The sequence below is a fragment of the Dromiciops gliroides genome, chromosome 1, assembly GCF_019393635.1.
Source record: "Dromiciops gliroides isolate mDroGli1 chromosome 1, mDroGli1.pri, whole genome shotgun sequence".
Taxonomy (NCBI): Eukaryota; Metazoa; Chordata; class Mammalia; order Microbiotheria; family Microbiotheriidae; genus Dromiciops; species Dromiciops gliroides.
In genome coordinates, this window is record NC_057861.1 from 200,047,617 (window position 1) to 200,072,327 (window position 24,711).

The window sequence follows — 24,711 nt, forward strand, 5'->3', positions numbered from 1 at the left end:
TTAGGGCAGACAGAAAGCATTAGGGGTAAGTATTATAATATTTTTGCCAGTTGCACTGGTAAAAATCTTCCCTCCTCATTCTCAAGCTTCAGTCAATACAACTCGTTTTATGAGCATACCCTACATCTGACAGGACAGGCATTTCAAGAGCAAACCAAGTCATTTGAGGAATGGCAGGATTAAAGAGGTGGGGAAGAAAGACAGAAGCAACCTTGTTTGAAGCGTGGGAGCCTTTGCCACAGTTCACTTACTGGATATTCTTCTGTAAGTGGCAACTACTTAAAGTCTTAATTTCTCCTCAATGGTGAAAACACGTTAGTGCTTGCTTTGACTGATGTCTCTAGAGGACTTAGAGATCCTTGAATAAAGGTACTCTATTAGCCTAGAGTATTTCACATAGCCAACTATGAGAGAATAGAAATTTTATGTTGGCACTGACAGATTTCACATCTGAAATATACAGTAGTCTCAGTCTAATGGAAGACCATTGTGTTGATAAAACAAAACAAAGCCTTTGCCTGGACAGTCATTAAATTTTAGCCCTACTTGTAACTTAGAAATCATGTAAGCCAACCTGATCATATTAGAGATAAGAAGCTGAGCTAGAAAGGCTGATTTATCCTAAATCATATGACTAGGATTAAAATCCAAGACTCCTGACCTCCAAGCCAGTTTCCCACAATGCCATGCTTTCTCCAGGATTTATTTCTGAAATAGTCTATTAGCTTTGAAATGTTTTTACTATCAAAGAACTTTCTATTACAATAAATGCAAGGATTCTAGGTTAGGTCAGTTTGCCTTCAGAGAAACTGAGTGACAAACATTAGAAACCAGAATGTTATATTCTGTAGACACAAAGAGATCCATCTTTTGGTTTGATCCCTGGCCTTAAAAAAGGACTCAGCGATCCCTGTTTCTATAAGAACTTGATGTGATCCTAAAATAATCATCCAACCTAAAGCAAAAGAAAAAAAGGGTCACTCCAGCAAGGCGGGAGAAAATAAAATTCCGATAAGAAACACGCAAAAAAATCCCTTATTAAAATGGGATAAAACCACCATAAACCAAGAACTAGATTTGTTAGCAGACATAAGCTAGAAGAACTTCAGTTTTTAAGCTAATGTGGAACACATCAATTCTGCTTTAGCAGGATGAATTAAATACATCCAGGACCCCCTGTAGCTTCCTATAAAGTACATCACAACGTATCGATAACTTGCAGTTACTGACCACTCAGAGGCTAAGTGACTTATTCATGCTCACATGGCTAGTAAGTGTCAGAGGCAGGCTCTGAAAAACACCTTACCTCTTGTCTTGGCAGTGAGAAGATGGAATTGTGTGTAGGGTCATAAGAGAAGCCACTGAAGACTAGGCCATATGGCAAGTCTCTGTCAAGAATCCTGAAATTGATTATATCTATTTTCTCTGCTTGTCTACTGTGACTCAAGCAGTCCCAAGGTAGAAATTCTGTTTTTCTGGCTCTTTCCTTTTTGGCACTCACAAACACAACACTTACCAAAGGTCAGGCCTCAACATCCAAGGGACAATTAAGTTTGTGTCAACAAGACAGAAGTGTCAGCATAATACTCTGAACCCATACCTTTGAGTCATGTAGAAGTGTCTTAGCTCCTACATCTTTTGCATATTCTTCCAAATCAAAGTCAATCTTATCATACAGGGAGAGCTCCTCATCGGTAACAGGAGCCACTGCCTCATTAATACCAGGGATGAGAATGTGTCCCTTTCTGTCCATCAAACAGCCTGAAGAAAAATGGCACAATATTAAAAGCTCTCCGTGAACATCCAATACTTTACCACAGTGCTTGGCACATAGCAGACAATTAATAAATGACTGCTGACTTGAGTACACCACTCTCTAAGTTGTCTGATGCTGCACTAGTACCATACAGTATAGTAGTACAAAGTCAAATTAGAATTTCTAAAGACCATGCCAATGGAATACAAGCTCTGGACAGCTCCAACCAAGATGGAAAGGCTTTGAGCAAGACATAGTAAAGAATGGTTCAGCCTAGCTGAGTTCAGAAACGTTAATCACCAGAAGGTTGAACACAAAGGATCACAGCAACTCATAAAAGAGGGCAGTGTAGTGGACAAAATGCTAGGCTGGAATCAGGAAGATTCTTCCTGGGTTCGAATCTGTCCTCAGACCCGGGGTGGGGCAAGTCATTAAGTCTGTTTGCTTCAGTTTCCTCATCTGCAAAATGAACTGTAGAAGGAAATGGCAAAACACTCCAGTATCTTTGCCAAGAAAACCTCAAATGGGATCACAGAGTCAGGCATGAGTGAAAATGACTAAACAGTAACAACTCGTAAAAACATCTCCCAAGGTAGATAAGGGTTGTGCTCTGCATCAGTAGAGAGTACCCGGGGCAGCTAGGTGGCGCAGTGGATAGAGCACCAGCCCTGGAGTCAGGAGGACCTGAGTTCAAATCCAGCCTCAGACACTTAACACTTACTAGCTGTGTGACCCTGGGCAAGTCACTTAACCCCAATTCAATTGCCTCACTAAAAAAAAAAAAAAAAAGAGAGTATCCTCCATGGATAAAGTTAGATTTTTTTGATGTATAAGAATAACTACATTTAGTATAAAAAACTATGCTGAATCCTTAAAAAGTCATACCACTCAGAGTGAGACAGGAAAGGATTCACAGTACTGAAGACCCAATGGAAGTTGTGACATGGTCAATCAAGCATAAGTCTTGCAATGATGCTAACACTGCACAGATTGCAACAGGAATGACAAACACTATACAAGAGTCCAAAATACTTCAGCCTTTTTAGAAAACTGCACATTTTACAGAGGCTATGGCTGTGACAAAGAGGCTGTAGTTCTGGAGGCTAAGATTCATTACTCTGCTGTTCCAATAGCAAACCATTTTACTTTTGATGACCAAAAAAGAAATACAGAAATACAGTTCACTAAGATTGTGTGAAAATGTAATACAGGTATTTCTTTTTTGAGGTTTTTCCTTTTTGCTCTGATTCTTCTCTCATAACATGACTAATGCACAAATATGTTTAATGTGATTATACATATATAACCTATATCAGATTACTTGATGTCTTGAGGAAGGGGGAGGGAGGGGAGGGAGAAAAATTTGAAACTAGAAGTCTTATAAAAACAAATGTTGAAAACTATCTTTAAATGTAACTGGAAAATAAAAAAATATTAATATGGAAAAAATGTAATACAGGTGAATTGGGCTAATTTGGTGAACCAAGGTACATATGTAAGCACATTCCTGGCAAACTTTCAATAGTGTACACAAGAAATCATTGATGAATCTTACTTAAACTTTTTCTTCCAAATAGACAAATGAGTACCTACCAAATTCAAGAAAAGTAAAAATGAGATGTTTAGAATGGACCATTCTGGTCGAAATAACTGCTGCATGGGGCAGCTAGGTGGCACAATGGATAGAGCACTGGCCCTGAATTCAAGAGGACTTGAGTTCAAATCCAGCCTCAGACACTTGACACTTACTAGCTGTGTGACCCTGGGCAAGTAGTACTTAACCCCAATTGCCTCACACACACACACACACACACACACACACAATAGAATCATCCACAAAATAACTGCTGCATTATTGCAAGTAAATGATTGGTTATGCTTTGTTAATATTCCTTGGTAACTGGGCTTACCCATCAGAGTAATGAGATCTGACATGGCTTCATGCACCGAACCACCATACACACCGGAATGAAGGTCTTTGTCAGAGCATTCCACCTAGTTTGAAACAAGCATATTCTTACTTTGATGCTTGGTGGGGGAACTTTTAAAACAGTGAGTTTAAAAATATAGTTTCATTTGTTCATGAACAAAAACTGCTCTCTCCAGTGTAAAGTCACGAATCCCTCAAATTATGAGGCTTTAGTGGGACCTGAAAACTATAGACATAAAATCCTGGAAGATGTCATTAAATATTGGTCATGGTGGCTTCCATTACTTTTCAACTCTGCTGGCCTGAAGGGATGCAAACGGTTTCAAAACAGTGAGGTATACAGTTGCTAAGATTTACAATAACACTTCAATTACTTTGCATAAACAATGAAAAGTTCCACATAAACTGTGGTGGGTTTTTTTTTGTTTTTTTTTTTTGGGGGGGGGGATTCTGTTAACTCTTTAAAGGATATAACAATTTTGGGGGGAAATTTAAGATTATATGCTTCCCTACTTCTCTATGCTAAACAGAATGTAATCTTTTCTGGACAATTTAGCATCATCTAAGAATAGTCATTCATCTGACAGACATCTGTCCATTACTATACAATGATAACTTATGCTGGGGTGTTTATCCCTATACCAAAGAGCTGTTCTTGCTTTTTTCTGTTTCCTCATAAAGAGATTTTTTTCTTTTGCTTCAGTGACAATAATTCATAACCCTGCTGCCATTCCTATGTATACTGCCACTTTGGTTACCTGAAAACTCTCCACTGCTTCTCTTTTGTCTTTCCTTGCTGCATTTCCTGTCCATTTTCCTGCCAAGCAGCAGAGGGTCTCCAACCAGGGAGAATGCTGCTGGCCTCTAACCTGGTGAATTTCATCCCTCATACCATATTGGGAAAAACCTCTGGCTTTCAGGCTATTTTCTTTCTTTGTTGTCAGAGATGATAATTTTTAACCTATGGGTTTCAGTCCTAGTTTGGATGGCAGATGTAGCCAGAAGCTTGACCTGTGTACAACAGAAGTATTCAGTACACAGATACAGCAAAATAGTTGTTTGCCCAGAAGAACAAACTGGTTAAATCTATAATCACTAAGCTATCATATCAAATACAAGCCTTTTTTTAATGACATGAGGGAAACAGGAGAGGTGACCAATGGGTTGGAAAAGATGAAACTCAGAAACCTACCTCTATAAAAAAGTAGCAAATTCCTCTAAGGCCATATGTAAGACAGGGCTTATTTTTCCCCAACCAGTAGTTGTCAGAGATACAAACATAGTCCACATCTTTGAAGAAAGTATCTTTCTTAGAGAAAATCAAGTCATCTAGGCCTTCAGAACCAGACTCCTCCATGCCTTCTAAACAAAATTTGATATTGACAGGAATCTCCTTTGGAAATAAAATAAGAAATATTAGTAAATATCCAGTTTCTGACTATTTGTAAAGTCTTAGAAGCATTATAGAGAAAAATGTTTCAAAACCACAAATTTTTATAACTCATGCTTTTGGATATCTAAGGTCTTGGCCAAGCTAGACTGCCAATGTTGCAGATACTATTAAGATGATCATATATCTTAGACTTTCTAGGAGAGTTAATATTTCAAGAGAAGAAAAGAAATTTGCAAAAAGTTTTAAAAAGTTTCATTTCAAAACATATGTCCCAATTTTATTTCAGAAAATATGGTTGCCATATATAGAATTAGTGCCAGACTCCCCTACAGATCTATCCCTGCCCTGATAAATTCAATCAAGAAATGTTCAAGTGGGAAATGTCTCCAATATGGCGTTTTTAAAAAAATTTTTATTCTGAATTTAACAAACACTAAACAAAATGAACACCTATAAATACACAGTGGACCAGAAAGATACCTGCTCATGAAAGGGCAGATCTCTACTCTGTAGAGCTTGCTCTCCTTTCCAACGCTAAAACAAATTCACTCTGAAGCTTTCTTTTTTTTTCCCCCAAGCCTGAAGCTTTCAAAGCTTTCCTTATACAATTCTTTTTTTTTTCTTTTTTGGTGGGGCAATGAGGGTTAAGTGACTTGCTCAGGGTCACACACCTAATAAGTGTCAAGTGTCTGAGACCAGATTTGAATTCAGGTCCTCCTGAATCCAGGGCTGGTGCTTTATTCACTGTGCCACCTAGTTGCCCCCAACAATTCATTTTGTAATGGTGGGAAATGGGGTACGGTTTGGGTTAGGGTTCTTAGGAATTCCTCCTTAAAGAATTACACCCTCTTGCACACAAAACTTAGTTAGAATAAGGTGATAGTTTATTTAGGAGCAAGGGAAGGGAAGGGTGGGGGGAGGGAAACCATGAAAGAAATCCTTGGACTTTTCATGGGGAGATTTAGCATAAAGCACATGGCTCAGAGGTACCAAATCTCCTCGAACAGGAGACTGGAAGGTACTTTTATAGAGGACTGATGGGGGTGGACCATCTGCCCGTGAAAAGTTCCTTTAGTGAGGGTGGACCATCCCCCACTGGTGGTAGCTGGGGGAATTTGGGTGAGGGGTGGCTACAGATCCCTCTTCAGAACACAAAGGCCGCAGCCACACCCAAACTTATCTCCCCAGGGTAAGGGAGACCAGAATGAAGGGTAGGAATCCCAAGCTAGCTCAGTCTGATTTGGTTCAGTTTATCTCTCTAGGCGTTATCTGTCCTCTGGTTTAGTTTCTCAAGGAGAAGCTTCCTTGATGTGCCCCAGACAACTTCTGGGGTGCTCTGCGCCCCATGACAATTTTATAATAAAAGCAAGGTCATAAAATAATTACCACCCGTTTGTTACTGAGAATATCAGAGTCACTCTTATCAGTCAAAGATGGGTAAAATTATTCCTTTAATTTACAACTCTTGAGATTGGTACCTCAGAGCCATGTGCTTTGTGGCTTTCTCCCCAAGAGAAGTCCAAGGATTTCTCTTGGTTTCCCTTCCCTTCCCTTCCCTTGACCCTAAATAAACTACCACCTTATTCTAACTGCTTTTGTGTGCAAGAGGGTGTAATTCTTTAAAGAGGAATTCCTAAGAATCCCTACCCCTAACCGAAACCCCATACCCCATTTACCCTGTTAACCTGGAAATTTAAGGAAACAATCAATATAGGAGAAATAAGGTCTTTAATCGGGGCAGAGGAACTATAGCTTGTGGTATCGCAAAGCTTGGAAGCTAGGAATACCCAAAGATGGGAACAGAGAACAGAGTTTTTGTTTTGTTTTTGTTTTTTGCGGGGCAATGGGGGTTAAGTGACTTGCCCAGGGTCACACAGCTAGTAAGTGTCAAGTGTCCGAGGCCGAATTTGAACTCAGGTACTCCTGAATCCAGGGCCAGTGCTTTATCCACTGCACCACCTAGCTGCCCCCGAGAACAGAGTTTTTAATGGGGTAACAGAACAAAAAGGGAACCAAAAGATTGCTCCAGAGTGTCCTATAGCTAATTAGTGTAAATGAACCTTTGACAAAAGAAATAATAGAACTGCTCCTAAGTTAAGTATAGGCCTTACAGACTCTATTCAGAAACTACTTAATGTAGGTGGACTCTTTTTACATAATAAAGTCCAGGGAGTGAGGTGGGGAACACTGGGAGGAGATAAGTTGCAAGGGGAAGGTCCTTCAAGGGTCTGGAAATGACAAAGACAGTCAGCCCCAGGCAATTCACCTGCCTGGGAAAGAGGGGACTGGGTGGGGAATCAGTTCTCAGTAAATTTTGTAGTTCTCAACCCCATAACATTTTGGTGGCCCAGTACAGGGAGAAAGGAAATTCCCTCTTTCCTCTTGGCACACAAAACCTGGGGGTGGGAACCTCCCTTCGGGGTTTCCTTTCTCTCTCTCCCACCTGACTCAACCTCCTGTTTGAGTCACAGAGAGGTAGAGAGAGGGTCAGCTTCCACGCGACAGCGGAGGGCAGCCTGGGTCTCCCTCCCTCACCAAAAACTCAAGTCAGACGTCTGGACCACACTTGGCACTCAAAACCTGGAGGTAGGACCCTCCCTTCTTGGTTTCTTTTCTCCCTCTCCCAGTTGAGTCACAGAGAGGTAGAGGCAGTCAGCTTTTGCATGTGACAGCGGATGGTCAGCCGGGGTCTCCCTCCCTCGCCAAAAGCTCAGCTTAGACGTCCGAACCATGGTCGGACCCTCGGACTCCACGTTTCTGGGTAAGAACTTTTGTGCTTGTGTGTCTACCCCGTGCCAGCGCTCTGTGACTGAGACTCCTCTTTGTCCACCGGCTGATCTCAGAACCAATCCCCTGTGCCCTCCACAGCCGAGCTCCAGCCACACTGGGAGTGGATTTCAGTATTCCTCTATTTGCCCTACCCAACGGTGGTCTCCACAACCCCTGTCACAATCCGGGGGAGCCCCAATACGTACTCTATTCTCCTATTTCTTTCCATTCAGCAGCCGCTCCCATCTGCTTTACCTAATCTGCAGTCGCCTACGCCCATCTCCTTTTCCCCATCTCCACCCATGTTCTAGCCAGTCTGCTCCTGATCTTAGGAGAGAGCTCCAGAAGTTAGACTGGGGTCCCCAGATCCCATCCTCACAATTCCTTGACATTGCTTTTAAGATTTTTAATAACAGGGACCTGGCAGTAGCCAAAGAGAGAAAAAAGATGGCTCGTGCCTGCTCCATAGACCAAGCTTCTATAATAGCAGCAGCCATCACCACATCTGCTACCAGCAGAACTCCAGGTGGCCAAGATTCTGGCAGCTGCAGTAAACCGGGACACAGAAGTGGGGGACGCCACAGGAAGGTGAGGCCAGCTCTCCTACCTCTTTGTCCCCAGGGCAGCATCCAAGAGAATAGTTTAGTGAAAACCCAGCGCTCTGCAGCCTGGCCTCCTGGCCAGCCCCTTGTCAGGCCCATGGACAAGTTGGACATATGAGGCGAGCCTAGGAATGGTTTTGGGGCGACCTTTGTCTTACTCTCTCGTTCAGGTCCTAGCATTCAATCAAGGGACAAAGTGGGGATGGAGTAAAAGGACCCTAAATGTAGACAGACACTGCCTGTCATAGAACTAGGCTTTGATCTGATTACTTAACTTCGGTAAAGCAGGCCACGCCCTGTCCTGCATTCAGCCTTTCCAGGTCACACTTTTACTCCTGATCTGATAAAGTCCCTTTTCATTTTTACTCCGGTCAGTTTTAATTTTTTTGTTAAGTCTGTTCTATCTAGGCTCAAGGATTCATGGCACTGTGCCTACGTGTTGCCTCTGGACCCTCTGGGTCTCACAGCTACTCACACTCCGGACCAGGCCTTCTCCACTTCTCTCCCCTCCCCATCCCTTGCGCCGTGATTTCTTCAACCTGATCAGCATGAAGCAGCTTCAGAAGAATCTTCATCCCCTTTACTTATATATAGAGAAGTGGGGAAATGTTGTGGGCCCAGAGTACCCCAGAAGATCTCTGAGGTACATCAAGGAATCTTCTCCTTGAGAAACTAAACCAGGACAGATGCACCTAGAGAGATAAGCAGAACCAGAAGGGCCCTCCACCCTTCATTCTGGTTTCCCTTACCCCGGGGGGATAAATTTGGGTGTGGCTGCGGCCTTTGTGTCCGGAAGAGATGGCTTAAGAGATCTGTAGCCACCCCATACCCAATTCCTCTAGCCACCACCAGTGGGGGATGGTCCTCCCTCACCAAAGGAACTTTCCACAGTCAAATGGTCACTTCCCTGCCCCCAATCAGTCCTCTATAAAAGTACCTACCAACCTCCTGCTTGAGGAGATTGGTACCTCAGAACCACGTGCTTTGTGCCTTTCTCCCCAAGAGAAGTCCAAGGATTTCTCTTGGATTCCCTTCCCTTCCCTTGCCCCTAAATAAACTACCATCTTATTCTAAAAAAAAAATTTACAACTCTCCTCTTTCTCAGATGCTACACATGCATTTATCTAAAAGCTTTCTGCTAGTAAGATCAATAATAATATAAAGCAACATCATCCTACATTTGTATAGTTCCTTACAGTTTTGAAAGTGGTTTCACATAATTATTGAAATTCTCACAACAATCCTGTGAGACAGGCAGGAAAAGGACACAAAGACGCAGAACCTCATTGTTCTCACTAGGCCAATGCTCTATTTTATGCTATTTGACTTTCTAATTCACTCCAACAAGTATTTATTAAGCACCTAATATGTACAAAGCATCATGCTAGGTATTAGAGATAAAAGAAAAAACAAACTGAAAAACTGCTCGTTTTCAAGGAACTAACCCTTTAGTAGGCTATTCTGATCTCAGTTGTTACTCAAAATACTACAGGTATGTTTTGATTTAAGAAAATACAATGCTGGGGGGCAGCTAGGTGGCACAGTGGAAAAAGCACCAGCCCTGGATTCAGGAGGACCTGAGTTCAAATCTGGCCTCAGACACTTGACACTTGCTAGCTGTGTGACCCTGGGCAAGTCACTTAACCCTCACTGCCCCACCAAAAAGATAAATAAATAAATACAATGCCCATAAAATTAGCCTTCAAAACAGACAAATTAATGGAGCTTAGAGTCAGGAGTACTCATATTTCTGAGTTCAAATCTAGTTTCAGACATTTACTAGCTGTGTGACCCTGGGCAAGTCACCCAACCCTGTTTGCTTCAGTTTCCTCATCCAGAAATGGCAAAGCACTCCAGTATCTTTGCTAAGAAAACTCCAAGGGGCAGCTAGGTGGTGCAGTGGATAAAGCACTGGCCCTGGAGTCAGGAGTACCTGAGTTCAAATCCAGCCTCAGACACATGACACTTACTAGCTATGTGACCCTGGGCAAGTCACTTAACCCACATTGCCCCGCAAAAAAAAAAGAAAACTCCAAATGGGGTCACGAAGAGTTAGACATAACTGAAAAATGAGTGAACAATAGAAAAGAATACTGAATTGAATTAAATCACCAAAAAAAAACCCCAAGTAACCTATCCAATGTCGAACAGAACACAGTGATTTCTTGCAAGTTACTAGAACCACAAGAATATTCTGTGATTTATAATTCAACATTGTATGTGCTGGCTACACTCTTGCTGGCTCTTCAATACTATATCTGAGTCAGAGTAAAAGTTAAACTTTAACTAGAAGTTAATATGGGTAAAAAAGCATAGTCATTTGAGTCAGTGCTGACACACAGATTTGTGTTTCAAATTCCAAGGACTCAGTCCTTACTAGGAATTTTATAGCAAGGAGGATTATCCATGTACTGCTTAGATAGGAAGCAAGGTGCATTTGACAAAATGGGATATGGTTCACATACCTGATTTATTTGTTGAAAAGCTTCAAGTGCATTTAGCCAGCCAAGTACTGGTCCCTTATCATCAGTGGCACCTCTTCCATATAGTTTTCCTAGAAGGAACATCAGCAAATTTGTGGGGAGTCATGATTACAATAACTGAAGGAAAGTTCATTTCAAATAAACATCCAGTATCTTGACTCTTGAATCCAGACAACCTGACTTTTTCTATATAGCAGGGAAGGGAAAGGAGAGATTATTTGCTCCTGGAATCTCAAGTTGAAACTCTGAGCACATTTTTCCCCATGGAAATGCTGTGGTTAGACTACAAATTTCAGATTTGCTATGAGTTAGATAAGATTTTGTGAACTATTGTAGGAAGGCAACCACCACGTGGAACATAATAGCTAGCTAGCATTTATATGGTCCTTTAGAGTTTGCAAAGCATTTTATAAATAGTATCTCCTTCTATTCTGACAACAATCCTGTGAGGTGGGTGCCACTTTACAGATGAGAAAACTGAGGTAGACAGAGGTTAAAGTGTCTTCTTGTTCAGAGTCACACAGCTAGTTAAGTATCTGAGTTCAGACTGACCTCAGGGCTTTTTTACTGCAGGCCCAGCCCTCTAGCCACTGTATTTTTTGGCTGCCAGATTCCCATCTTCTATGGGAACACAAGTTCCAAAATCCAAGCAGACAATTTACAAACTAATTTTTAAAAGAAACTATTTGCGGGCAGCTAGGTGGCACAGTGAATAAGGCACCAGCCCTGGATTCAGGAGGACCTGAATTCAAATTTGGCCTCAGACACTTGACACTTATTAGCTGTGTGACCCTGGGCAAGTCACTTAAACCTCATTGCCCCCCCCCAAAAAAAAAAGAAAGAAAAAGAAACTATTTGCAAGCTATTGACTAGGGAATTGCCCAAAGTGTAGGCCCTACACTAAAAATAAAAGATAAGTCACATTTAATGATTTACCAGAATTAAAGTTTTGGCATGTTTCCTTTGGTTTTAATAGGAAAAAAAATGTTTTTTACCTCAAAACTAAACCATTTAAAAAAAGATTGTTCTTCCTTACCATCTCTTTCTTCCAACTTGAAGGGCTCACTGTCCCAGCCATCCTCCAGGGCTGCTGGTTGTACATCCAGATGTCCATAGACACACACAGTTTTCTTTTGGGGATCTGAGCCCAGTTTGCCAAGTAAAATAGGAGGAAGCGGTATTTCTGAGCCATCATGGAGCTAAGAGTCAAAAAGGAAGTATTCACATCAGTTCACTACTAGCATTCAAAAGACATTCACACAAGGTTGTTGTTTAAAGGATATTTCATATTCACAGAATGTTATAGTTACATTATACCAAGTAGTTCCAATCTTTAGATTTTCCTTGAGAAATGTATCTGTTAATGCTCAAAAATTAATGTTCCCATGGACCAAAATTAATGCAAGCTTACAAGCATACACTGCCTAACACCATTAGTTTATTATTTATAGTGTTCTGGAGTATGAAGCAGTCAGCACAGTCCAGTTGGCTAGCAGAAGAACCTTAAGGACTTTAAGATTTAGAGGGAAACTCTCCTCTTTGTTGAATTAGCACAGGCCATTTTGAGAGCCCAAGACAAACACACTCTTCCTTGTTGTGTCTATCACTTGACATCAATAGACAATTCATTCCGATAAGTGCTCACTAAGCGTCTCTGTGCCAAGCACTCTGCTAACAGGTGGCAGAGGGTACAGAGAGAAAAAAACAAACGATCCATTCTTGCCCTCATGGAGCTTCCATTTGATGGAGAGGAAAATACTTATATAAATAAAAAATGAACAAAACAAAGGAGAATAAATGAGGGGAGTGGGAGGGAGAATAACAGTTGGGGGAGTCGGGAAAGACTTGATGTAAATGACAGCATTTGAGCTGAGCATTGAAAAGAAAGGATGCCGGGGACAGCTAGGTGGTGCAGTGGATAGAGCACTGGCCCTGGAGTCAGGTGAACCTGAGTTCAAATCCAGCCTCAAGCACTTAACACTTACTAGCTGTGTGGCCCTGGGCAAGTCACGTAACCAATTGCCTCACCAAAAAAAAAAAAAAAAGAAAGAAAGAAAAGAAAAGAAAGGATGCCATTCCAGGCACAGGAGCCAGTCTATGCAAAAGCACAGAATGTCATCACACATAGGAAAAAGCAACTAGGCCACTCTGGCTGGAGGGTGTAAGAGGGAAATTAATCTGAAATTGGTCTAAAAAGATAGATTAGAGCTGGAATGCAAAAGACTAGAAATGCTAAAGTTTCTATTTTAACTTGGAGGCAAATGGAAGTCAGCTTCTTGAGCAGGGTAATGACATGATCAGACTTGTGCTTTAAGAGTATCAATAAGGCAGCTATGTGGAATAGGGATTGGAGGAGAGAGACTGGAAGTAGTGAGACTAATTGGGAAAAAATTATAATAGTCCAAATTAGAGTGATGAGGGCCTATGAATAGAAAAGAAGGGACAAATCCAAGAGATGTTATGGAGACAGAATTGACAAGATCTGACAACGAAATAGATGATAGAGGTTAGAGGAGAAGAAAAGGTCAAGAATGACCAAACTCACAAGTCTGGAGGATAGTAGTACCTTCAACAAAAATGAAGCTGGGGAAAGGATACATTTTGAGGAAAAGCTAAATGCATTCCATTTTGAGTACAATAATTTTGAAGTATCAATGGGACATATACATGGAGATACCTATCTTTGTGAGTAGTGTATGACTGGAGCTCAGGGGAGAAGAGAATGATGGGTAGATTTGGAAGACATCTGTAGAGAGGTGTTAACTGAACCCAATGGAGATAATATTAAGAAAACACAGAGTGAGGGGCAGCTAGGTGGCACAGTGGGTAGAGTACTGGCCCTGGAGTCAGGAGTACCTGAGTTCAAATCTGGCCTCAGACACTTAACACTTATTAGCTGTATGACCCTGGGCAAGTCACTTAACTCCAATTGCCTCACTAAAAAAAAAAAAAGAAAACACAAAGTGAGAAGAGAATCCACAACACAGGGCTTTACCCACACATAGGAATCAGGATTAAGATCTAGCCATGTAGACTGAGAAGAAATAGTCTGATAGATGGAAACAGAATCAAGAGCAGTAGCCACATGAAAGTCCAGAGTGAAGAAGACTGACAAGGGGAAGGGGTGGTTAACAGTGCCAAATACTGCAGACAAGTCAAGGAGTATCAATGAGAAAAAAGATCATTGGTGACCTTGGAAAACAGTGGTCTCAGAGTCCTGGGATCAGAAGCCAGATTGCAAGAGGCTGAAAACTGTGAGGTAGGTAAGTAGAAGTAATAAGCAAAGGAAGTTTTTTGTTTTAGGAACCTGACTATGAAAAGAAAAAATGTAACAGGAGCTGAAGTAAAGGTTACGGTTGGGGAAGATCAAAGCACATCTGTAAGTATAAAGGAAGGAATAAGTAGAGAGGAGAGACTGAAAATTAGAGGGGTGGATGATCAAGGTCACAAAGACACAAGTAAAGGGGTTTGCCTCATTAAGAAGGACCATCTCCTCTGAGACTGGATCAAAGGAGGAGAGGATAGAGGAACACGATGAAGGGATCAGAGGATCCCTGAGCAAAATTCTTTATGAATTCATCAGTGAATCTTGTACATTCTTGGCATGTGCATGGAAAAAACACAGTACAGCTTTTAAAGCTGCTTCACCAATTTGAATGTTTTTGTTTATTTAGAAATCTCAGTGGAAGCTTTTATTCTCTATATCTCTTAGTTGCATGATTAGGGAGATGTAGTCTGTTGTAGAAAAATCATCTGCAAAACCTGCCCTGTTCCTTTCTTCCATTTTCAGTGGTACTTTTGATACATGAGTAGATAATTTTAATAAACATTTCAGAGATGGTAAAGTAGTATATATATATATATACATGGAATTTCTGAGCTCCTCTCAGGTTCTTTTTTGGGTATCATCACCAGCTGAGATTCTAATTGTTTGTTATTTCCTTAAGATATCTCGAAATAGGGCAGCTAGGTGGTGCAGTGGATAAAGCACCAGCCCTGGATTCAGGAGGACCTGAGTTCAAATCCAGCTTCAGACACTTGACACTTCCTAGCTGTGTGACCCTGAGCAAGTCACTTAACTCCCTTTGCCCCGCAAAAAAAAGATATCTTGAAATAGATCATTCAGTGTTCTCCAAAACTGTATTGTCTTCAACATGGATTTCTTCTGTGTATATATGTGGTTTGGTCCACATCCCTCTTCCTTATTCATCTCCATCAAATGGCCACTCCCTCCTTCTCCCTTTGTCCACATAGGGATTCATACCCTTACCTGTGGTGCTCTGCTTTTAAAGGAATATAAATTTTGATTGCTGAAACCTCCCAAGATATCTTTGGGGTTACTGGCTAGATTTCTTTTAAGGATCATGCCTTAATCCCAAATTACCCTGGCTTTCATTGACTGGTACTACTAGCTAAAGCCTCACTTGGTCATTGCTTGGGCTTTGATAGCTCAGAGTGCATATAAATAGTAATTATTTCTGTTTTGGCCAGAAACCCTCAGGGTCTTCCCCTTCCAGATTTTGTTTTTTTTAAGTGAGGCAATTGGGGTTAAGTGACTTGCCCAGGGTCACACAGCTAGTAAGTGTTATGTGTCTGAGGCTGGATTTGAACTCAGGTACTCCTGACTCCAGAGCCGGTGCTCTATCCACTGCGCCACCTAGCTGCCCCCCAGATTTATTTAAAAAATTTTTTTGACTAGGTAAAAGAGGCCACTCTTTGACTCATTTCTTATTTTCATTCATTCATTCGTTCATCCACCCATCCATCCATTCATTTGTTTGCAGGGCAATGAGAGTTAAGTGACTTACCCAGGATCACATAGCTAATAAGTATCAACTGTCTGAGACTGGATTTGAACAAAGGTCCTCCTGAATCCAAGGCTGACGCTTTATCCACTGCACCAGCCAGCTCCCCCCTCTTATTTACATTTAATCACTGAACAGGCATTGCCTCAGTCAAACTGAAACCTAGGAAAGACCTCAGCTTAAAAAGGCCAAGGTCAGGGGGAGCTAGGTGGCGCAGTGGATGGAGCACTAGCCCTGGATTCAGGAGGACCTGAGTTCAAATCCAGCCTCAGACACTTGACACCTACTAGCTGTGTGACCCTGGGCAAGTCACTTAACCCCAATTGCCTCACCCTGCAAAAAAACCCAAACAAACAAACAAAAAAAACCCCCAAACCAAAACCAAACGAAAGTGAGTTCAGAGGGGGCAGCTAGGTGGCTCAGTGGATAAAGCACTGGCCCTGGATTCAGGAAGACCTGAGTTCAAATCCAGTCTCAGACACTTGACACTTACTAGCTGTGTGACCCTGGGCAAGTCACTTAACCCTCATTGCCCTGAAAAAAAATTTTTTTTTTAAAGTGAGTTCAGAAAGGAACTGAAGACAATTTTGGATTAAATAATCCTAAAGGGAGGGACCAGGCTTATCAACTATATAGAAAAAACTTTAGGATTAAGGACTAGAGAGAAGTTAGAAAGGAAATGGAATAGAATTGAGAACTGTACTAGAGCACATAGTAGGCTTATGATAAAATAGAAAGACCCCACCCTGCCCCGGGGCAGAGCTCCAGGTATAGCAGGTGACTTCTAGAAGGTAAGATCAGAGAATTTAGATTTTTTAAATTATCCGAATAGTTTTCATTAAGTAGAACTGACCTAGAGGATCTCTAAAGGTTTTTCCAACTTGAAAATTCTAACATTGTAACTGGATGAACAAATTATATGAAAAAGACTGAAACCAGAAAACCCTAACTAATTGCACAGCCACCTTCAAAAGATCATAAGTAAAAGAAAATTTTATTATAAAATTTAATAATAAACACTTAATATATGCAGATGTGTTAAAAGACTGAAAAATAAAAAAATGACAGGGAGGATATGTCTGAATTCACACAGTGTGAATTTGCTAAGAGGATGGGAGCAAGTCCAATTTTCAGGTCTATAAGAGTAGCAGAAAAACTTTTCCAAATTTTTGTCACACAAGTCAACTATTTCTTTAAAAGGAACAGGGAAGTTACTATTTAGTAAATTGCAATTCATATTTATACCGTACTTTCATTTATAAAATACTAAGTATTATAATACAATCATCTTTTTTTTAGTGATAAGGAAACCCAAACCCAAAGAATAAAATGTATTGCCCAAGGTCATACATGGAGTAAGCAGTAAAGCTGGGACTATAATTCAGGTCTCCTGACTTTGTTCAGTGTTCTTTCTACTATACCAACCTTCAATATTTGCACTGAATACAACAAAAACTGATCCCCAACCCAGAGAACCATAAATAAACAGACCAATACTGCCTTTGCTGGAGCAGAATAGAACAATATGAAAGGTCAAAGGTTACCAAATCAGAGGACCTCAGTTCAAATGCTGTTTCTGATGACATACTACCCACATCCCCTTGGAGAAGTAGCCTACCCTCCTCACCTGTAAAGTGAAGGCTGTACCAGACAGCCTTTAAGGGCTCTTACAGCTTTAGACTTGTGATACCAAAGAAGTAGAGAAAAAAATTAGTACAAATTAGCAATAGTTCTCCACCAACAGTTTTAAGAGTATGTCAAGTTCTGAGTCCCTCAATTAAGATTCAATTATTTGTGGGGGCAGCAGTGGCACAGTGGATAAAGCACCGGCCCTGGATTCAGGAGGACCTGAGTTCAAATCTGGTCTCAGACACTTGAGACTTATTAGCTGTGTGACCATAGGCAAGTCACTTGACCCTAATTGCCTCACCAAAAAAAAAAAGAACACTGTGCTTATTTGTGCTTTCAAGAAAGTCCTTTTAGCACACTGTTCTAAACATACCTTTTGTTTTCCAATGTCTACCAGCTCAGTTGTGCCACCCAGCTGTCTTATGTTTGCAGCTGCAACTTCCATCATTCGTTTGATTTCATCCCTTTTCTCTGGCCATGCAGAAACGCTCTGGATTGCCACCCATTCTGCAAGCTTCTGTTTGTGGATAACAAACAAGTATGGATTTTGAAATTCTATTTCATAAGAGAAGAAGAGTATTAAAAAACCTACATTTAGGGGCAGCTAGGTGGTGCAGTGGATAGAACACCAGCCCTGGATTCAGGAGGACCTGAGTTCAAATCCAGCCTCAGACACTTGACACTTACTATCTGTCACTTTACCCCAATTGCCTCACCAAAACACACACACACACACACACACACACACACACACACACACACACACACACACACCCTCTCGGAATAACCTATAACATTTAATATCAAAGTCTAGTCAAAACTTTCTTTTGGACTAAATTAACCAGAAGCATCAATAGCTGTTGTTTTTTCTTCAAAAATGTTTTTTTTTTCCCAAAATGACCACCCTTCAAGAACTATAGCATAGTATCAATTTTGGGAAGTATATTTTAATACAAAATTACTATTAATTGTGGGAATATAACACACTAATATGGCATGAATGAGTCCACAAAAATACTTAGTAATGACTAATGATATGTATACATAAGCAAAAGACACTGAAAACATCTATTTTTCAGTTCTCTGAATCCACACAAATCATTCCATTTATCATTGCTATCTTCTAAAACCCAGTTCTCTAAAGTGCTATCTTGTGAAAGTTGTTTCATCTTACATGTTATCCCATTAGAAGATCCAGCTCAAAAATTCTATAATTTTGTCATCTAAACTCAAGAACAAATTTCATTTAAAATCAACCCCCTTTTCACCAAATGGTGACTGAAAATCTTGGAGCCAAGGCTTCAATAGATCCATAATGAACAAATAAATGGCTTCCAAAATCAGTCAGACAGATTAATAAATCTGTCATCACTAGTTTCTTATGGATTAGCTTCAGTTTCTATAGAAATGAATGTTGAAGACTTTCTGTCAGATAACAAGATGTCAGTACAAAAAAGAGCAACACAAATTACAGACAAATCTAAAAGTAGATTTTTTAAAAGCATTATACGAATTAGTTTACTAAGATGATATCTACACTTAATAGGAAGGATTAAAAAAAGCTTTAATGTAGATTAAAGAATATTTTCTTACCTTTATGTATTGATCCTGGTGTTTATCAATATGATTAAACAGTTCAGTGAGGATAGGCATTTTCTAACTCAATGAATGATTTTGGAAACTCTAAGAAGACAGTGTCCAGTGCTTGAAATCTGCAACAGTAACAAAGACCACGTAGTCTGAAGGCACTGATATCCTATCACAAGACTTCTGACTCCACCCTCCAAGGAAAAGATTACAAAAGCAAAATCACAATAACATGAATTGCAACATCATAAAAAAAAGTTTTCCTTCCAGTAACACTACAGAAGTTTTGGGAAAGTGAAAATAAGATTAGTTAAACTTTATAATAACTTATTTTTTTTCCCTTGAAGAGAAAATGTGCCACAATATGCTCAATGGTATTAGATAAAAGGTAGGTGTGAAATTTAAAGACAACAGGGATAGGGTTGAAAAGATCAAATGAGGAAACTCATTCTGCTAATGCAGGTGAATACCTTCTCTGCAATTCAGTTCACAGTAGCCTAGCACTAAGAAGATAGGTGACTTACACAAGACCACTGTTTGTGTCAGAGGTTTCTAAGTTGAGACTAGCTCTCTCTATTCACACTCTCACTATTTTAAGATAAGTTAATGAAAATTAAAGCAGTGCAAAACATTATTGACTTTACCTTCATTCCTGTTTATATATTATTGCTATCCTTTTCTTTAAAGGAAAAATAATATGCTAACATACTAAAATGACAACTTTATTTTGGGAGGCCCAGCGAATGAACTGCCTTACCAGATTCTAGCAGGATACACTTGCCTTGAGGTAAAAAAGAGGGGGAAAAAATGCAAAACAAGGATAATCAGCCCTTTTGAACTTTAGATCAAATACACGTGACTTATTCTGGAAGCAGCAATGCAAAATATTTCACTCAAGCCAAGATTTAACTAAGAAAAAGAGAAAACCTTTTCAACACATGGAGCAGCTGTTCAGATGTGGTTCCCCTGGGAGAACAATCTTTTTGACTGAAGGCTTCTCATGCAAGAGACTATGATCAAACTGTCCTAACATTGGAAATGTGAAAGTAAAAGAAAGTCTTTTAGCCTAAATAAATACTGTTAAATTGGAAAAAAACCAAAAGAAAACAAAAAACAACACTGCTTCTGGCATTAGGACTTTTTAAACAATAACTTCCTTTTCTCCAACTACCTCCAACCTGCTTCAACTGGGGAATATGGATTGCTCTGCGGAAACTTCAAGTACTAGCTAAGGTGCAGCTCTGACATATTGAGCAAATGAGCTCTAAAGTGACATTAAGTATTCTAGAATTGCAGCTGCTACATGTGAGTATCTACTAAATCAGTCATGTTCTGAAGTGGGGTGCCAGATTAATGCCTGTGCATTGACATATTGTGGTTAAATGGCACTCTTCATACTTCAGGATTACAAAGTGATTTATAAAGAGAGGGATGACTTTCTCTGCCTCTGAAATGGATGGGGGCAGTTGTTTAAACAGACTGGGAGAGTTATCACAATACTGTAGCAATTCCTAAAGGTACCTAAAAGTTGCAGCTGGGATTTTAAGTGGCTAGGAAACAAAATTACTCAGTTTAAAATAATCTTCCTTCCCCTCTTCAAATTCTCTTAGTAGATGATGGAATGTTTAAAAAACTCCAAGTTAATATGAACCTGGTTTGATAGGCTCATAGTACCTTTGGACTTCAAAATTATGTAGCCTTTATCAAAATCGGCAAGATCTTTCCCACTATCATAAAAAGTATCTTCATTATTCATAAAAATATAAAGTGTTACAAATGTGGCAGTTTACAAATAAACTTGGCAATTTACAAAGGTCTCCACTTAAAGGCTGGATGACTACTTGTCTGGAATGTCAAAGAGGCACTTGTTTATATTAGAGCTGGTATAGACCAGAGGTGTCAAAGGTGGCCAACAAAAGGAGTGCAACCAGAACCAGACTAAAATGCAATTGGGAAGTGTTTGGCAAAACAAATAATACAGGCTATGCTAATTTGCTGTTTTCTAAATCAAGATGTGGGCTTCAGGGATCTTGTTTTGAGTTTGATACCACTAGCCTAGACAATCTGAAAAATCCATTTTTAGAGTTAGGGGGATTATCCATTTTTCTTTTTCCCTAATCCCTTGTCTTTGATTTTATTAATTTCACTTTTGCTGTTTTTTAGATAAGGATTTGGTATCCAAGATACATAAACAATTATACCCACACATCTAAAAATATGTGAGTGTATGAAATCAAATGTAATTATCCAATAGATAAGTGGTCAAAGGGTATAAACAATCAACAACCACATGAAATAATGTTCCAAATTGCTGATAAGAGAAATGCAAATCAAAACAACTTTTGAGGTTTTACCTCATATATCCTACAAATTAGCAAAGACGACAAAAGATGGGAATTATGAATGTTGGGGGGGTGGTTATGGGATGCTAGGTACATTAGTGCACTCTTTGTGGAACTGTGGTGAATCAGTATAATCGTTTTGGAAAGCAATTTGGAATAAGCAAATAGAATTATTAAAATGACCCTTTGCGTTGACTCAGAGATTCCATTGCTAGGCTTTTACCCCAAAAAAGGCCAAAGATCAGAAGAAAGTTCCAAATACACCAAAATATTTATAGCAATACTTTTTGTAACACCAAAAAATTAGAAACAAAGTAGAGGTCCAAAAAATAAAAATAAAACAAAGTAGAAGTCCATAGATTGGGGAATGACTAAACAAACTTAGGTTTGTTATGTGGTATACAAATATAATGGATTATTATGCTATAAGAAATAATGAATGTGGCAAATACTTAGTATGGACAGATCTACATGAACTGATGCAGAGTGAAAAAAGCCAAGCCAAGGGGAAAAAATATACACAATGATTACAAGAAAGTAAACTGAAAGAACTTTGCCCCCATACAAACAAAAAATCTAAGTGAATGTTACAAAAAACAAGACTGGCTTGAAAGAACATATGTAGGGGGCAGCTAGGTGGTGCAGTGGATAGAGCACCGGCCCTGGAGTCAGGAGTACCTGAGTTCAAATCTGGACTCAGACACTTGACACTCACTAGCTGTGTGACCCTGGGCAAGTCACTTAACTCTCATTGCCCTGCAAAAAGAAAGAACATGTATGAAAAGATACTCCCACCCCACTCCATTACAGAGGTGGAAGGTCCACAGGTATGTTATGTTGCATACATTTTCAGATTTTTTTTTGGTGAGGCAATTGGGGTTAAGTGACTTTCCCAGGGTCACACAGCTAGTGAGTGTCAAGTGTCTGAGGCCAGATTTGAGCTCAGGTCCTCCTGAATCCAGGGCCGGTCTTTTATCCACTGCGCCACCTAGCTGCCCTTCAGATTTTTTTTTTGTTTTCTCTTTTTGTCATTAAAATTCTTTGTTGGGGGCATCACTTTTCTGTCAGGAGGTGTGTGGCATGCATCTTCTTCATTCTGTGCATTGCTCCGAATTCTAAAGTCTTTTGAAATTGTTTTTCTCTATGTTATCTTTGTATAAATTATTATAGTTCTGCTCACTTCACTCTGAGTCAGTTCATAAAGGTTCTAATTTCCTCTAAAATTCTCCCTTTCCTCATTTCTATGGCACAATAATATTCCATTACATTCATATTTGTTTAGGCATTCCAATAGGACAACACCCATTTAATTTCCAATTTGTGGCTGTAATGATAAAAGCTGTACATAGAGATTCTTTTCCCTTCTTTGATTTCTTTGGGGGTTTAATAGCCAAGTAGTGGTATCACTGGGTCCAAGGGTAGGTAGTACAGTAACTTTCTGGGCAGTGTTCCAAACTACTTTCCAGAACAGTTCACAGATTCACCAAGAAGTTACTATCGCACCTATTTTCCTACAGCCCCTCTTGGGAAAAAAAGTATTATATGGGATAGCTCTCTGGGAGGAGTAAGGGAAAGGTAATGGAAGAAATTCTGATGGTATAAAAAGCAAAAAAAGAGAAAAAAATCAGTAAAAATTACTTTCAAATAAAATAAAAATAAAATCTAAGTTACCTGCCTCATAGAAGCATTCTATAAATATACACAAAATTGTGCTACACTTTGTAAGATTATGTAGTTTTCAGATGTTTTATTTAGGTTACATTTAAAAAAGAACTCGTCTTGTTTATAGGACTATCTCATTTTATTATTAGGGAAGCTGTGCTACAATTGTGTTAGTATATTAGTACATCTAAAACTGCAATATCCTGGAAGGAATACTAGATTTGGAGTCAGGCAACCTGGATTCAAATTCTGCCTCTGCCAGAATTTCCTCCACGCGATCTCAGTCAAATCATTTAACCTCTCTCAGACTTAGTTTCTATATATGCAAAATGATGGAGTTAGACTAGACTACTAAGGTTCCTTTGGATCTACACTTCAGATTCATATACATATTCCTGGGCAGGCATGACCGAAATGAACAGAACTTGGAGTTGAGTAAGAGGAAGAAAGCATGTTAGATTGTATTTAGGAAAATGTGCATTGCTTTTAATGATCCCAAGCAGTTACATAAACCAAAAAGCCATCTTTTTTATTAATATTCTGCCAATGATGCTTTACGTCTATAGTTCATGTAACATCACAGTCTCTATAGAATCAAAATTATAACTGACTCAAAGGGCAATAGAAAGATTTATGGTAGGTGTAGGGTTAGGCACATTATCAAAGATGACCAACCTAAGAAAATCTGTACGGGAAGTCATCAAGGCAATGTACAATTGCAAAAAAAAAAAAAAAAAAAAAAGGCACTGCCCAAATTTTCCTGGGGTATCTATTGATGTTAAAAGACCAGGAGAAAGAATTGCACAGGATAAGAAGATGTAGATGGCTTATTATCTGGTCCCAAAGCAGAGTGGCCACATTAATGAGATCAGAATCACTAAAGTACTGAGTAATCTTTTCTAGCAGAACTGCAGGCCAGTCTCTTAGGCCAAATACCTGAAGATATGCTGGATGATTAACAGAAAATGTCTCTAAGGGAGATAGCAAACATACATTGATATCTCTACAGATGACAAAGGAAACTTACCCCACTTGGGCAAGTTGTTACTAAAAGCAATGAATGGTTGTCAGTTAAAGTGGGCTTTTTCAGCTTTCTGCCTATCTCTCAGAAGTCTTCTTGATTATTACCAAATCCTTTACTTGGCTATCCCTTTTATATGCCTTGGTCAAAATGTGGTACAGAAGTAACCTGGGTTCTAAAAGTCTATGCCAGGAAAGCATAAGCTCTGGCAGGTCCTGTCAAGCTTTAAGCACAAGCCTTGTGATGGATGTTGCCCAAAGACAAGTCTAACTAAATTTGGAGAGGCCCCTGACCAAACTGTCTGAAGGGAATACGTTTTTAAGAGATAGCAACTCTTGAATATTTGAATAATACTGAATAACAATATTTAATAATACTATTAATAATACTTACATTTATATATTGCTTACTAGCTGCCAGACACTGTACCAAGCACTTTACAAATATTATTTTATCCCCACATTGACCCTGTGAGATGGGTGTTATTATCATCTCCATTTTAGTTGAGGAAACTGAGGAAAACAGAGGTTAAGTGATTTGTTTAGAATCACACAGCTAAGAAGTGTCTGAGTCTGGATTTGAATTCAGGTCTTCCTGACTCCAGGCTCTGTGCTCTACCCATTGCACCATCTATAAAGGGGCTCCAATCTGTACAGGTAACAGAGTATTCATACCTATAAAATCATGGATCACTAAAGTACCCATGTATCTAAGTAAAGAAATGATGGACTT

General features: G+C 39.6%; 1 protein-coding gene across 1 annotated transcript in view; it reads right to left on the bottom strand.

The window, feature by feature from the left end:
* The window catches only part of CNDP2 (carnosine dipeptidase 2), a 46,274-nt gene that overhangs the window by 6,544 nt on the left and 15,019 nt on the right, over window positions 1-24,711 (bottom strand). The window contains exons 2-8 of the mRNA XM_043978438.1: window positions 18,961-19,079; window positions 17,741-17,884; window positions 11,970-12,132; window positions 10,916-11,004; window positions 4,879-5,079; window positions 3,667-3,751; window positions 1,601-1,761 (exon numbers count right to left, since the gene is read on the bottom strand). Coding sequence (XP_043834373.1) covers window positions 1,601-1,761; window positions 3,667-3,751; window positions 4,879-5,079; window positions 10,916-11,004; window positions 11,970-12,132; window positions 17,741-17,884; window positions 18,961-19,020 — 903 coding nt within the window. The 5' untranslated portion in view covers window positions 19,021-19,079. The remainder of the gene's footprint in view (window positions 1-1,600; window positions 1,762-3,666; window positions 3,752-4,878; window positions 5,080-10,915; window positions 11,005-11,969; window positions 12,133-17,740; window positions 17,885-18,960; window positions 19,080-24,711) is intronic.